Source organism: Pecten maximus, chromosome 12 (genome assembly GCF_902652985.1).
Source record: "Pecten maximus chromosome 12, xPecMax1.1, whole genome shotgun sequence".
Classification (NCBI taxonomy): domain Eukaryota; kingdom Metazoa; phylum Mollusca; class Bivalvia; order Pectinida; family Pectinidae; genus Pecten; species Pecten maximus.
This window is the reverse complement of record NC_047026.1, coordinates 40,729,010-40,743,442: the sequence shown is the minus strand read 5'-3', so window position 1 is coordinate 40,743,442 and position 14,433 is coordinate 40,729,010. Positions and strand designations below refer to the sequence as shown.

At 36.7% G+C, this 14,433-nt stretch overlaps 1 protein-coding gene across 1 annotated transcript in view; it reads right to left on the bottom strand.

The window, feature by feature from the left end:
• The window catches only part of LOC117340094 (signal recognition particle subunit SRP72-like), a 30,797-nt gene extending 18,969 nt beyond the window's left edge, over positions 1–11,828 (bottom strand). Inside the window, exons 1-9 of the mRNA XM_033901882.1 lie at positions 11,679–11,828; positions 9,496–9,613; positions 8,836–8,956; positions 8,145–8,210; positions 7,867–7,944; positions 7,304–7,415; positions 6,555–6,630; positions 2,007–2,087; positions 357–414 (exon numbers count right to left, since the gene is read on the bottom strand). Coding sequence (XP_033757773.1) covers positions 357–414; positions 2,007–2,087; positions 6,555–6,630; positions 7,304–7,415; positions 7,867–7,944; positions 8,145–8,210; positions 8,836–8,956; positions 9,496–9,613; positions 11,679–11,778 — 810 coding nt within the window. The 5' untranslated portion in view covers positions 11,779–11,828. The remainder of the gene's footprint in view (positions 1–356; positions 415–2,006; positions 2,088–6,554; positions 6,631–7,303; positions 7,416–7,866; positions 7,945–8,144; positions 8,211–8,835; positions 8,957–9,495; positions 9,614–11,678) is intronic.
• Positions 11,829–14,433: the final 2,605 nt, after the last annotated feature.

Genomic DNA, 14,433 nt, shown 5'->3' with positions numbered 1-14,433 from the left:
TTGGTAATCAGTTAGTGATAGGAGAGGAAAAATTACCAGACTGGGACTCGAACTCAGGACCTCCAAACACTAGGTATGAATAATCTCGGGACAACCTGCCAGTTCTATCATTCCCGTTTAGCAAAAGTTAATAATATGATCTTAGTAGGAAAGGAGAAATGCCAAGACCAGACTGGGACTCGAACTCAGGACCTCCAAACACTAGGTATGAACAAACACTAGACAGGATGCTGTAACAGATTTCAGTTACCCTGTCAACGGTTCAGTTCCATCACATGTTTACCTTACCTCATAAAACACAGATTCTACTTTATATCTAGGATTCAAAATATCTATACCTTCCCTGAGTAACTCACCTTATTAAGAGTGACAATGTTGTTTGAAGCAACAGCTGAAATCCCTGCATCAGAAGGTCTGAAAAATAATTAAGTCAAACATAAACTTTATAATTCTTCCTTCTTCTGCAGCTAATGAAAGGATATGATCCATATTTGGTCTGATGTATCCTTGGGGGAAGGGGGGACTAATTTTGTATAAATACAGAGGGTCTGACCAGAAGCGGTGTGAGTGGCATGGCCCAATTAGGAAAATACAGCAAATTCTTCAAAATCCTTCTTCTTCTGTAGGACTGAAAGAATTTGGTTAATATTTTGTCTAAAGTACCCTGGGGTGAACTATATACATATAATGTACTTGTTAAAATGTACAGTGAACCGAGTGAAATCATTCAACCATAACATTCAAATCTGTATACAGACATCACCCTTATGAAGCCTATAGAAGTAATCATTTGATATAGGTGGTCACACAGGGTCTCTTTGTACAGGTGATCTGTTAATACACGGTTCTCTTTGTACAGGTGATCTGTTAATACACGGTTCTCTTTGTACAGGTGATCTGTTAATACACGGTTCTCTTTGTACAGGTGATCTGTTAATACAGGATTCTCTTTGTACAGGTGATCTGTTAATACAGGGTTCTCTTAGTACAGATGATCTGTTAATACAGGGTTCTCTTTGTACAGGTGATCTCTTAATACAGGGGTCTCTTTGTACAGGTGATCTCTTAATACAGGGTTCTCTTTGTACAGGTGATCTCTTAATACAGGGGTCTCTTTGTACAGGTGATCTGTTAATACAGGGTTCTCTTTGTACAGGTGATCTCTTAATACACGGTTCTCTTTGTACAGGTGATCTGTTAATACAGGGTTCTCTTTGTACAGGTGATATCTTAATACAGGGTCTCTTTGTACAGTTGATCTGTTAATACAGGGTTCTCTTTGTACAGGTGATCTCTTAATACAGGGTTCTCTTTGTACAGGTGATCTGTTAATACAGGGTTCTCTTTGTACAGGTGATCTCTTAATACAGGGGTCTCTTTGTACAGGTGATCTCTTAATACAGGGTTCTCTTTGTACAGGTGATCTCTTAATACAGGGGTCTCTTTGTACAGGTGATCTGTTAATACAGGGTTCTCTTTGTACAGGTGATCTGTTAATACAGGGTTCTCTTTGTACAGGTGATCTCTTAATACACGGTTCTCTTTGTACAGGTGATCTGTTAATACAGGGTTCTCTTTGTACAGGTGATCTCTTAATACAGGGTCTCTTTGTACAGTTGATCTGTTAATACAGGGTCTCTTTGTACAGGTGATCTGTTAATACAGGGGTCTCTTTGTACAGGTGATCTCTTAATACAGGGTTCTCTTTGTACAGGTGATCTGTTAATACAGGGGTTTCTTTGTACAGGTGATCTCTTAATACAGGGGTCTCTTTGTACAGGTGATCTCTTAATACAGGGGTCTCTTTGTACAGGTGATCTCTTAATACAGGGGTCTCTTTGTACAGGTGATCTGTTAATACAGATGAACGCAAGTTGGACTTAAACAATCATACAAAACCAATCCACTTGATAAAGCTTTGTAAAATAACACAATATTGACAATCTCTTTATGTTATACAAACCATTTTAAACACCCCGGTATATTTACTGTATAGTTATACATACTTGTGCTTCATCACCTGATTGTAGATACTGAGAGCTTCCTCTGTTCGCTGTAGTTTCTGTAGGACAAAAGCCAACTGTACCCTGTAACAGAAATCATAGTAGTTCAGAGGTAAATCAGGTGGCCAAACTTTAATATTTTTGGAAGGTTTCAATGTTTAAATAATACCAGTGTTTCAGACTTGAAAACGAGCTCGTTCCAATTTTTATTTGTATCTCAACAAGCCTCATAATTATACCTTTTACTCCATTCTTCAGAAAATGCACAAAGGTGAAAAAGGTAATAAATTTGTGGATAAATTTATGATAGGTTAACACAGATTAATGCATCAGTAATGATTCATGGCAGCTTTTATGATGGACGACCACTCCTGCACCATACCATAAGCTCACTGGTACTTCATGCCATGTGAGCTAAACACAACTCCTATCAAAGACAAAGGTTTGACAATCAAACATTTTTGATTATTGCAAGAGTTCCTATTCCTAGACTGACCGTACCTTATAATGGCCAGTTCATCCTCTATTTCCTATTCCTAGACCGATCGTACCTTATAATGGCCAGTTCATCCTCTATTTCCTATTCCTAGACCGATCGTACCTTATAATGGCCAGTTCATCCTCTATTTCCTATTCCTAGACCGATCATACCTTATAATGGCCAGTTCATCCTCTATTTCCTATTCCTAGACCGATCGTACCTTATAACAGCCATTTCATCCTATATTTCCTATTCCTAGACCGATCCTACCTTATAATGGCCAGTTCATCTTGTATTTCCTATTTCTAGACCAATCATACCTTATAACGGCCAGTTCGTCCTCTATTTCCTATTCCTAGACCGATCGTACCTTATAACGGCCAGTTCGTCCTGTATTTCCTATTCCTAGACCGATCATACCTTATAATGGCCAGTTCATACTTTATTTCCTATTCCTAGACCGATCGTACCTTATAATGGCCAGTTCATCTCTATTTCCTATTCCTAGACCGATCGTACCTTATAACGGCCAGTTCGTCCTCTATTTCCTATTCCTAGACCGATCATACCCTATAATGGCCAGTTCAACCTCTATTTCCTATTCCTAGACCGATCGTACCTTATAATGGCCAGTTCATCCTCTATTTCCTATTCCTAGACCAAACGTACCTTATAATGGCCAGTTCGTCCTCTGTTTCCTATTCCTAGACCGATCGTACCTTATAATGGCCAGTTCGTCCTCTATTTCCTATTCCTAGACCGATCGTACCTTATAATGGCCAGTTCGTCCTGTATTTCCTATTCCTAGACTGATCGTACCTTATAATGGCCAGTTCGTCCTCTATTTCCTATTCCTAGACCGATCGTACCTTATAACAGCCAATTCATCCTATATTTCCTATTCCTAGACCAATCCTACCTTATAATGGCCAGTTCATACTCTATTTCCTATTCCTAGACCGATCGTACCTTATAATGGCCAGTTCATCCTCTATTTCCTATTCCTAGACTGATCCTACCTTATAATGGCCAGTTCATCCTCTATTTCCTATTCCTAGACCGATCGTACCTTATAATGGCCAGTTCATCCTGTATTTCCTATTCCTAGACCGATCGTACCTTATAATGGCCAGTTCATACTCTATTTCCTATTCCTAGACCGATCATACCTTATAACCGCCAGTTCATCCTGTATTTCCTATTCCTAGACCGATCGTACCTTATAATGGCCAGTTCGTCCCGTATTTCCTATTCCTAGACCGATCGTACCTTATATTGGCCAGTTCATCCTGTATTTCCTATTCCTAGACCGATCCTACCTTATAACAGCTAGTTCATCCTCTATTTCCTATCCCTAGACCGATCGTACCTTATAATGGCCAGTTCATCCTTTATTTCCTATTCCTAGACCAATCGTACCTTATAACGGCCAGTTCATCCTCTATTTCCTATTCCTAGACTGATCGTACCTTATAACGGCCAGTTCATACTCTATTTCCTATTCTTAGACCGATCGTACCTTATAATGGCCAGTTCATCCTCTATTTCCTATTCCTAGACTGATCCTACCTTATAATGGCCAGTTCATCCTCTATTTCCTATTCCTAGACCGATCGTACCTTATAATGGCCAGTTCATCCTGTATTTCCTATTCCTAGACCGATCGTACCTTATAATGGCCAGTTCATACTCTATTTCCTATTCCTAGACCGATCATACCTTATAACCGCCAGTTCATCCTGTATTTCCTATTCCTAGACCGATCGTACCTTATAATGGCCAGTTCGTCCTGTATTTCCTATTCCTAGACCGATCGTACCTTATAACGGCCAGTTCATCCTGTATTTCCTATTCCTAGACCGATCCTACCTTATAACAGCTAGTTCATCCTCTATTTCCTATCCCTAGACCGATCGTACCTTATAATGGCCAGTTCATCCTTTATTTCCTATTCCTAGACCAATCGTACCTTATAACGGCCAGTTCATCCTCTATTTCCTATTCCTAGACTGATCGTACCTTATAACGGCCAGTTCATACTCTATTTCCTATTCTTAGACTGATCGTACCTTATAACGGCCAGTTCATCTCTATTTCCTATTCCTAGACCGATCATACCTTATAATGGCCAGTTCGTCCTGTATTTCCTATTCCTAGATCGATCGTACCTTATATTGGCCAGTTCATCCTCTATTTCCTATTCCTAGACCAATCGTACCTTATAATGGCCAGTTCATCCTCTATTTCCTATTCCTAGACCGATCGTACCTTATAATGGCCAGTTCATCCTGTATTTCCTATTCCTAGACCAAACATACCTTATAATGGCCAGTTCATCTCTATTTCCTATTCCTAGACCGATCGTACCTTATAACGGCCAGTTCATCCTCTATTTCCTATTCCTAGACCGATTGTACCTTATAATGGCCAGTTCGTTCTCTATTTCCTATTCTTAGACCGATCGTAACTTATAATGTCCAGTTCATCCTGTATTTCCTATTTCTAGACCAATCATACCTTATAACGGCCAGTTCGTCCTCTATTTCCTATTCCTAGACCGATCGTACCTTATACATATAACGGCCAGTTCGTCCTGTATTTCCTATTCCTAGACCGATCGTACCTTATAATGGCCAGTTCATCCTGTATTTCCTATTCCTAGACCAAACATACCTTATAATGGCCAGTTCATCTCTATTTCCTATTCCTAGACCGATCGTACCTTATAATGGCCAGTTCATCCTCTATTTCCTATTCCTAGACTGATCCTACCTTATAACGGCCAGTTCATCCTCTATTTCCTATTCCTAGACTGATTGTACCTTATATTGGCCAGTTCGTTCTCTATTTCCTATTCTTAGACCGATCGTAACTTATGATGTCCAGTTCATCCTGTATTTCCTATTTCTAGACCAATCATACCTTATAACGGCCAGTTCGTCCTCTATTTCCTATTCCTAGACCGATCGTACCTTATAACGGCCAGTTCGTCCTGTATTTCCTATTCCTAGACCGATCATACCTTATAATGGCCAGTTCATACTTTATTTCCTATTCCTAGACCGATCGTACCTTATAACGGCCAGTTCATACTCTATTTCCTATTGCTAGACCGATCGTACCTTATAACGGCCAGTTCATCCTGTATTTCCTATTCCTAGACCGATCATACCCTATAATGGCCAGTTCAACCTCTATTTCCTATTCCTAGACCGATCGTACCTTATAATGGCCAGTTCATCCTCTATTTCCTATTCCTAGACCAAACGTACCTTATAATGGCCAGTTCGTCCTCTGTTTCCTATTCCTAGACCAAACGTACCTTATAATGGCCAGTTCGTCCTGTATTTCCTATTCCTAGAGCGATCGTACCTTATAATGGCCAGTTTGTCCTGTATTTCCTATTCCTAGACCGATCGTACCTTATAATGGCCAGTTCATCTCTATTTCCTATTCCTAGACCGATCGTACCTTATAATGGCCAGTTCGTCCTGTATTTCCTATTCCTAGACTGATCGTACCTTATAACGGCCAGTTCATCCTCTATTTCCTATTCCTAGACTGATCGTACCTTGTAACGGCCAGTTCATACTCTATTTCCTATTCCTAGACTGATCCTACCTTATAACCGCCAGTGCATTCTGTATTTCCTATTCCTAGACCGATCGTTCCTTATAATGGCCTGTTCATTCTCCATTTCCTATTCCTAGACAGATCGTACCTTATAATGGCCAGTTCATCCTCTATTTCCTATTCCTAGACCGATCGTTCCTTATAATGGCCAGTTCATCCTCTATTTCCTATTCCTAGACAGATTGTACCTTATATTGGCCAGTGCATCCTGTATTTCCTATTCCTAGACAGATCGTACCTTATAATGGCCAGTTCATCCTCTATTTCCTATTCCTAGACCGATCGTACCTTATAATGGCCAGTTCGTCCTGTATTTCCTATTCCTAGACCGATCTACCTTATAACAGCCAGTTCATCCTCTATTTCCTATTCCTAGACCGATCGTACCTTATAATGGCCAGTTCATCCTCTATTTCCTATTCCTAGACCGATCGTACCTTATAATGGCCAGTTCATCCTCTATTTCTTCCTCTGTCACTTCTGTATCGTCCTCAAACATTTTCCTGCAGTACACTAAAAAACAAAATGGCTGTGATATTAATGTTAATTCTTTCTAAATATTTTATCAGATTGTAGAAAGGCAGAGAATGAAATCTAAACTTTACTAGGTTAATTTCTGTCGCTTGACTGACTCCTCATGAGAACAAGAGCACCACAAACAGATCTATAACCCGCTGAACTGACTCTATTTAATGGTTTTGGTGACAGGCGCAGACGGTATTCAATAATATGTACATCTGTCAAAATTTGACGATTATATAAAAATCATCCAGGGTAAGTAATCAAACAATATGAAGCTTTGAAAATTAAGTAAAATGTTTCATCAAGAAATCTGAGAAATTTGATTTAAAGTGAAATTTTATAACGCAATTGTTCAGATTGTTGGTTTTATCCAATATTGCACAGCATTTGAACTTCTTATGAAACTATTAACAAAACAGCTGAATATAATCAATATTATAATGTCCCATTAGTTTGAACACCAAATGTATAACAATTATAAAACCACAACTGTGAATTTGATATCTTGGCATAAAGACTAAAAAAAAACCATATAGAATTTCCTGTATAAGGAAATGTGTAAATGAAAGGTTAAACTTTAAAAAAAATGTTATATATTTTTATTTATATCTTAAAAATAAAGAGAAAAGCATATGGTCTTTGTGATGATGTATACAGTATTCACCTTCTGCCTTTCTAAGTTTTTTCTCTGCACCCTTGAAATCTTTACGGCCGATGAGATAACATGCCATGTTATAACACATTTCATAGGATTCTTCCTGAAGGCCTGGATCATCCTGTCAAAATATTACCGGTACTATCAACAGTATTTGTGATGAGAATTTAAATAATCTGAATCAACTTGGTTAAATGGGAAAATAAAAAAGATTGCTAGGTACACAATAAATTTCAAAAATTCTTTCTATGTTAGATTTAACCTTGCATGGCTGACAGCAGTTCAATTCATCATAACAGGATTATCTCCCTTATAAACCATCAATTGGTTCGATAATTCATTACAACCAGTGGTATCAATATAAATGATTCTCCAAATCATCATTCTTGATAAGATTAAGAAATTCTGATTATAAACTCTTGTTAGAAAAGGAGGGAGACAAATGAAAATATCCTTTTTGGAACATTTTCAGTATCACTGTTACATGAATATATTACTGATGTATAATTAGTCATAAAACATGTGATAAAATAATGTGATATATATGATTTCATTTTTTTTCGAGAACTCACCATGTCTACTTCATCCCACAATTGACAAGAGGCAAGTACTGCAGACAAATTTGTCTCCCTTTCCTCGTCATACTCGTCCTAAAACATCACAGCATAGACTAGTACTTAAACATTCCGTGCCTGTTATCTAGAATACTTGACAAGTTAGTGATCTGACATATTTTATTTTCTTGATTGTTCAGCTTTAATCAAAATAAAAACTTTTCCTTTCTTTTTTTTACTTTTCAAATATTTACAAATGACTTTAAATCAAAAATGATTCAAACAAGTACACATACCTCAGAATTCTGAATAAGATTCCTATAAAGTTGGTAGCACTCCTCATAGTTTTCCATTCTGTAAAGCTAAAACACAATACATAGTTGGTAACCAAACTTAAAGCTAGGGTGAAACACCAATTCTTTAACCAAAGTAGTAACATGAGGTTTTGACCACTGCATTTTATTCAATACTGTATTCGACCTAATAATCTGTGTGCTTACAAACACAAAGATATGTGCTTAATAAAATGATGAACAGAGAAAAATTTCCTTCTGAAGTTTTGATGAAAAAAATAACTTGTTTTCATTTGCATACCTTTATGTAGTAAAAACAATCTACAGTTGAGACTGGGTTATATTGGCAGATCAGTCAAGTAAGTAACTTTTTGTATGTTTAATCAGCACATCTATCCTTCTTTCCTGAAAGTTTGGGCTGTGCTTATAGGGGTAGGTGTGTTTATAGGGGTAGGTGTGTTTATAGGGGTAGGTGTGCTTATAGGGGCAGGTGTACTGATTAGGTGGTTGAATACAGTACATGTATATGGAAATCATTTCTAAATAATAGATATAATCAGTGAGAAGTTCCAACTTAAGAATTAAGGAAAAAAAGCCTAGAGTCGAGAAATTACTGCTATACAATGGGTGAAATTTCTCTACTTCCCACACACAACTAGGTCTTCATCTCAGCCTAAGGCTGATATAGCCATACCACTTGTGCCAGTAGTTCGTTGGTCCTGTTATCTGGTTTCTCCACACTTCTCAGAGTTGTAAGGGCCTCCATTGTACGGTTCAGACGGTACTCGCAGTACGCTTTCTCAAACTTCAGACCGCTGTAAAATATTAATCTCTAGTTGTTACACCTATTAATCACAATGATTCTGGATATACATGTACAACCTTTATTTATCACATCTAGTATTGAACCCAGACTGAAAAGCAGTGAGTACTTTTATATGTATATGTAAAAGGAGAGAAAAATATAAACATCAGATTGGGCTTCAAACCCAGAACCTTCAAACTCAAGGACACCTTTTTTTAATTAATCATCTAAGCATTCATCCCAACCCAATCCATTTCCTCTACAAAAATATCTCAAGATCAAAATTTCCATACCCTTTTATGATTTCCTTACTTATTCTGTAATATACTAATATACTTAGACTCCAAGGACAATACAATATTACTTTGTTGTTAATTACTTAATTCGATACAAGTGGGCTTATTATCTTGCATGAGATAATTAGTGTCAGATCAGTATGATAATTCCACTGTCGTTAAGTAAAAGAGGGAGACAACTCAATATGATAATTCCACTGTCGTTAAGTAAAAGAGGGAGACAACTGTATGTAAGACAGTGCCAAATCATTACCTTGCATGTGCCTTGCCTTTGTGAAGTGCTGTCAAAGCCTCATCAAATTTGTCCAGTTTACTGAGGCACACAATTTTACAGTGAAAAGCTGCACTCTCTCCTGCATCTTCCTGTAAAACTGTAGAGGTTTTTCTTTTTACAATACAAGTACATTGTATATGATATATCTGTATCCTGATCAGTACAAACCCAAATAAGGAAATGTCAGTCATGTCTTCAGTCACCCAATTAATATTGTATTTAAACATTTATGTAATTATGAGGAATAACTAACAATAAGAAATAACCAATACTTCAATCACTTTAAATAGTGGTCATCTTCTAGGAGATCCTTGTATGTGGTGAACATATAATAGGCAGAAAATGAAATAAGGTCTTGATGACGACGTCAACCGCCTAGACGTCAAAACATATATTGACGACTTTTAGATTATAATAAAGACGATAACTTTTCTAGGATGTTAAGAATACTTTTATTTCCACATATTATATAATTATGTACAGCTCCCCTGAAAACATTGGCAGTTGGACATGCATGGGCATAGCTAGACCAATGGGAGTGTGTAAGCCCAGGTCTCAGGCCCAGGGCAGAGCCCTGATACATTCTTCAGGGGACAGTAATTTAATAATATTTTTATTGTTAATAACGCTGTTATATACTACATGTTTTCCTATATAAACTTTTAATAGACATGTGTATTCATCTGGTTCTAGAGTTTACAGAATTGCCTGTTTAAATAAAAGATATTTTTCTGTTCTTTTTGGAAATTCAAAAGAATTTAGGTCATGCCATTGAGAGCTAGAGGTCATCAACAGCTATGAATCTGTTCATTATGAAGTTTCTGGGAAATTAATCCCATGTCAAGGTAATTTGGCACTTTCTGTGATGTTTTTCAGTCTGAACATATTATATATGTCCTACTTTGCCCCGTGTCTGTGGCTGTGTAATGTTACAGCAGATGGTTTTCTAGATCTAATTACATTAGATTGGTTTTCAGTCGCTGATTCTTCTCATTTGAGTTTGAAGAAGGTGTTCATCTTCTGAACATTTTTGGAAGCCTCCTTCATTTTGAATAAATACGCTTGCCAACACTCAACACTGTACAATCAGAAACAAGGGATTGATAGTAATAGACAAAGTGTGACGTGTTTGATATTCCAAAACACTGTTATGATAGACTAGTTACAGTACTACATTGTAACTTGGTTATTTAATACAAGAATTTGATGTTATGATGATTACTTATATTTTATTTGATGGTTACTTGAAATATTGGCCATGTGATACACAGTCAGAATATATGTTCATGTATAAACCCCTGATGTGGGCATGCGCATAGTTAAATCAGCCCATCTTAGACATCTATTCATACAGGCCAGCTTGTTAATCATGTTTAACTTTAAATAAACTTTCTGTATCTGTATGTCCAGCTATACATAAAACAACACATGCATATGTACACTAGACCTTTTTTCCTTTTTAATAGTTCGTCAAGTATATATAAAATATGGTTGACTTTTAACTGAATCTTATAGTTATGAGCAAATATTACAATGAAGGAGTATAATTTTACAATACAAAGTAATATAGTAGCAGACTGGTTGTGATCTCACAAGTCACAATCCTATGTATGTTTTGGTTATTTTCACAAAGTTATTATATTACTTTGATCAGTAATCACTTTTAGACTTCAGAGTTCTACAGTAAATCTGCTATATATATATAGCTACTACACATTTGGGTCAAAAGTACTTCCGCAAAATTGAATCTTACTATAATTTCTTTGTATTTTCGACTTTTTTAATCACTAAACATGACTTCATTCATGGTTATAATTTATTGATGTTTTGTGTGTACTGTCCTGAGTAGGGCCGGTCTGGCAGAAGTCGGGTAATTAATAGGTAATACTAAATCATGTGTAGCAGTGATGAGGACTTCGTCACTGATCTTCTACTTATTTTTTGAACGAATTATTTATCAAATTATCTGATTGACCGTTCATCAATGATTTAATTCCAAGCATACTTAATTATATCTATTGATTCTACCAGCTACATAAAACTCCATTGGTAGCCATATGTTGAACTGCCACATCGGCACATCAGCCTAGGTTTAGTCTATGAATTATAGCATGCAAATTGATACTTTGTGATTAAAAACGGTAAAAAAAACATATAGTTACTCTTGTTCGCAAATTTCAGCGCTCTTTCAAATTCCTGATTCTGTCCAAACTTCTTCAATTCAGCATATAAAGCCGGTATACTCTGCGGAGCCTGAGCCATTTTTCCCTTCTTGAGAACGGAAGCTTCAATCTATGACTAATGTAGAAAACGACAAAGAAAACTAGGACCAAAATTCCGGATATTCCAGAAGTGCCGTTTTAATATTTTATTGTGGATATTCCAGAAGTGCCGTTTTTAATATTTTATTGATTTACCTTTGAAAGAATAAAAGTATGATCAATCCACATTACATAAAACATTGTGCAGTGCATTTTTTTTCAAGTTTTAAAAGACTTTTTAATTTGGTCTTCTTTTTCATAGCTTCTTCCCATCTGTCCATCTGTTATCTTCCCGTCCGTCCATCTGTAAACAATCTTTTGCATGGTATTACTATTTCTTGATAAGTACCATAAGAATCTTTCTCATATTGAATAATAATAATTTTTAAAAAATGCCTAAGGGGACCATTTTTCATTTCATTTTTTTAATCCGTGCCAGCAGGTCCATAACTTATTCGTGGTTATCCACATAACTCAACTCATTTGTGGATATCAATAAAAATGCATTATGGATATACTTTTTGGCAGACTTTGTGTCTACACAGCCATTGAAATTAAGAACCTGAACAATGTACTAATTAAATATCTTTAGTAACTCCCACTATAACTAACAAACAATACTCAACACAGGCGCGGATCCAGGATTTTTGAAAGGGGGGATCCAGTAATTAAGTGATAATGCGAGCGACAGTTTTTTGGCGAGGGGTCTGGGGACCAAGGCCCCCAGCAGACCCCCCCCGACGGAAAATGAATATAGCCCATTTGAAATCATTCAGGATCGTTTTCTAGAGAGTAAATTGCACAAATTCATTGATGCATTCAAAGTTATATCTGATAGGCGCGGATCAAGGATTTTTGAAAGGGGGGGGTCCAGTAATTAAGTGATAATTATGCGAGCGCCTTAGGCGCGAGACAATTTTTTTTTTGGCAAGGGGTCTGGGGGCGTGGGTCCAGGGCAGCACCCTAGTAGGGGGTTCCAGGGGGGCAAAGCTCCCCGGCGGAAAATGAATACATTTTTGTATAGCAAATTTGCAATCATTTGGGGTCGTTTTCTAGAGAGTATAAGTTGCACGAATTCATCGAAGCATTCAAAGTTATATCTGACGTGACTTTCATGTGCAAAAATAAAAGACTTTTAAAACATTTTATTTCGCTAACGGATCAGAAATCCGAGATCGCAGTGTGTTAGGCGTGCATGGCCGTTTATATATATTAAGCTTCAACTTTCGGACACATTATTTTTCGATTTGATTAAAACATGTTTTATAATATAATATTCATCCCAGCATGCTACTGGCCCAACATCTTTGACCATGTGGCACAAGTCTCTTTGTTATTGACTATAAAGAAGACCAATTAAAAAAAGGTTGTTCGTTTGTACAAACTTGGTTAAGCCTATCATCCTAGCATGCTACAGCCCCATTGGTCATTTAGAAAGTTGATTTTAGCATACTATTCGACCACTGAGACCTAGAAAGTAGGTCAAGGTCATTTGTTTGATCAAATTTGGTAGCCCCTGATTCCATTATGCTACTGCACCAATATCTTGACTACAAGTCTCTAAGTTTTTCAAAAGTTGTTTAAAAGTTTTTAGCATAATTAAAATGAATGACCTTGACCAACATTCATGTCCTCCTTTCATTTGAACCAAACTTCCTTCATCCAAGCATGCTGCAAAGCATGGTGGGGTGGGGTAAACTCACTTTTGGGCTGATGAGCTAACAAACTTGGCATCCCCTTCATCCCAGCAGGCTACTATCTCAATATCTTGACCTTGGATCTCTTGGTCATTGATAAGTTATTTAAATATTTCTACACATTTAACCCCCATGACTTTGAAAGTAGGTCAAGGTTGTTTGTTTGAACACACGTTCTAGCCCTTTATCCCAGGATGGTACTGGACCTAAAACTACTCTTGGTGAAATATGAAAAGAAATACATGTCACAAAAACAACAAAATAATCGTCCAATTGTGAAGGTCACAGTACAGATCTTTTAATTGTAATTTACTTTAACCCTTTCAACCCTATGAAACTTGAGTGGACTCTGCCATTCATTTATCATTTGAATTCCAATATGGTCAGTAGGGGTAAAAGGGTTAAGAGATAAATTACTTTGTTTTATGGAGAATACATTAAGAACAAAGAGAGATTTTTTTTTTGACACACTTTCTGCTAGAGCATGATCATAAGAGGAAATAAATCTGTGACAGATCTGTCTTACAGGAAACTGGAATCTATAATTATTAACAATGAAAAAATTCAAAATCAACACAGATATCAAACACAAATATATTTTATTCACACAAATATGTGTTATTGTTTTTTGTTTTTTTTTCATATGTCATGATTTCATTTAATCCTGGAGTTTGGTATACCAACACGTGTAAATGCCATACCACTTCCACATCATTAACAACAAAATACTAGGATATATTGTACAGGGTCTTCACACATATCTACAACTCCATGGTCCTTATATGTGTAACATATATATATGGAATAGGTGGTCGGAAATTTGTGCCAAGTCCCTGTGGGATATTGGGATATTGGTGAAATTATATAGATATCATAATCATCCCACTTTAAACAAAATAATAAATTAATTGCACACCGTCACACTAGATAAGAACTATGATAAACATATTAAAAATCAA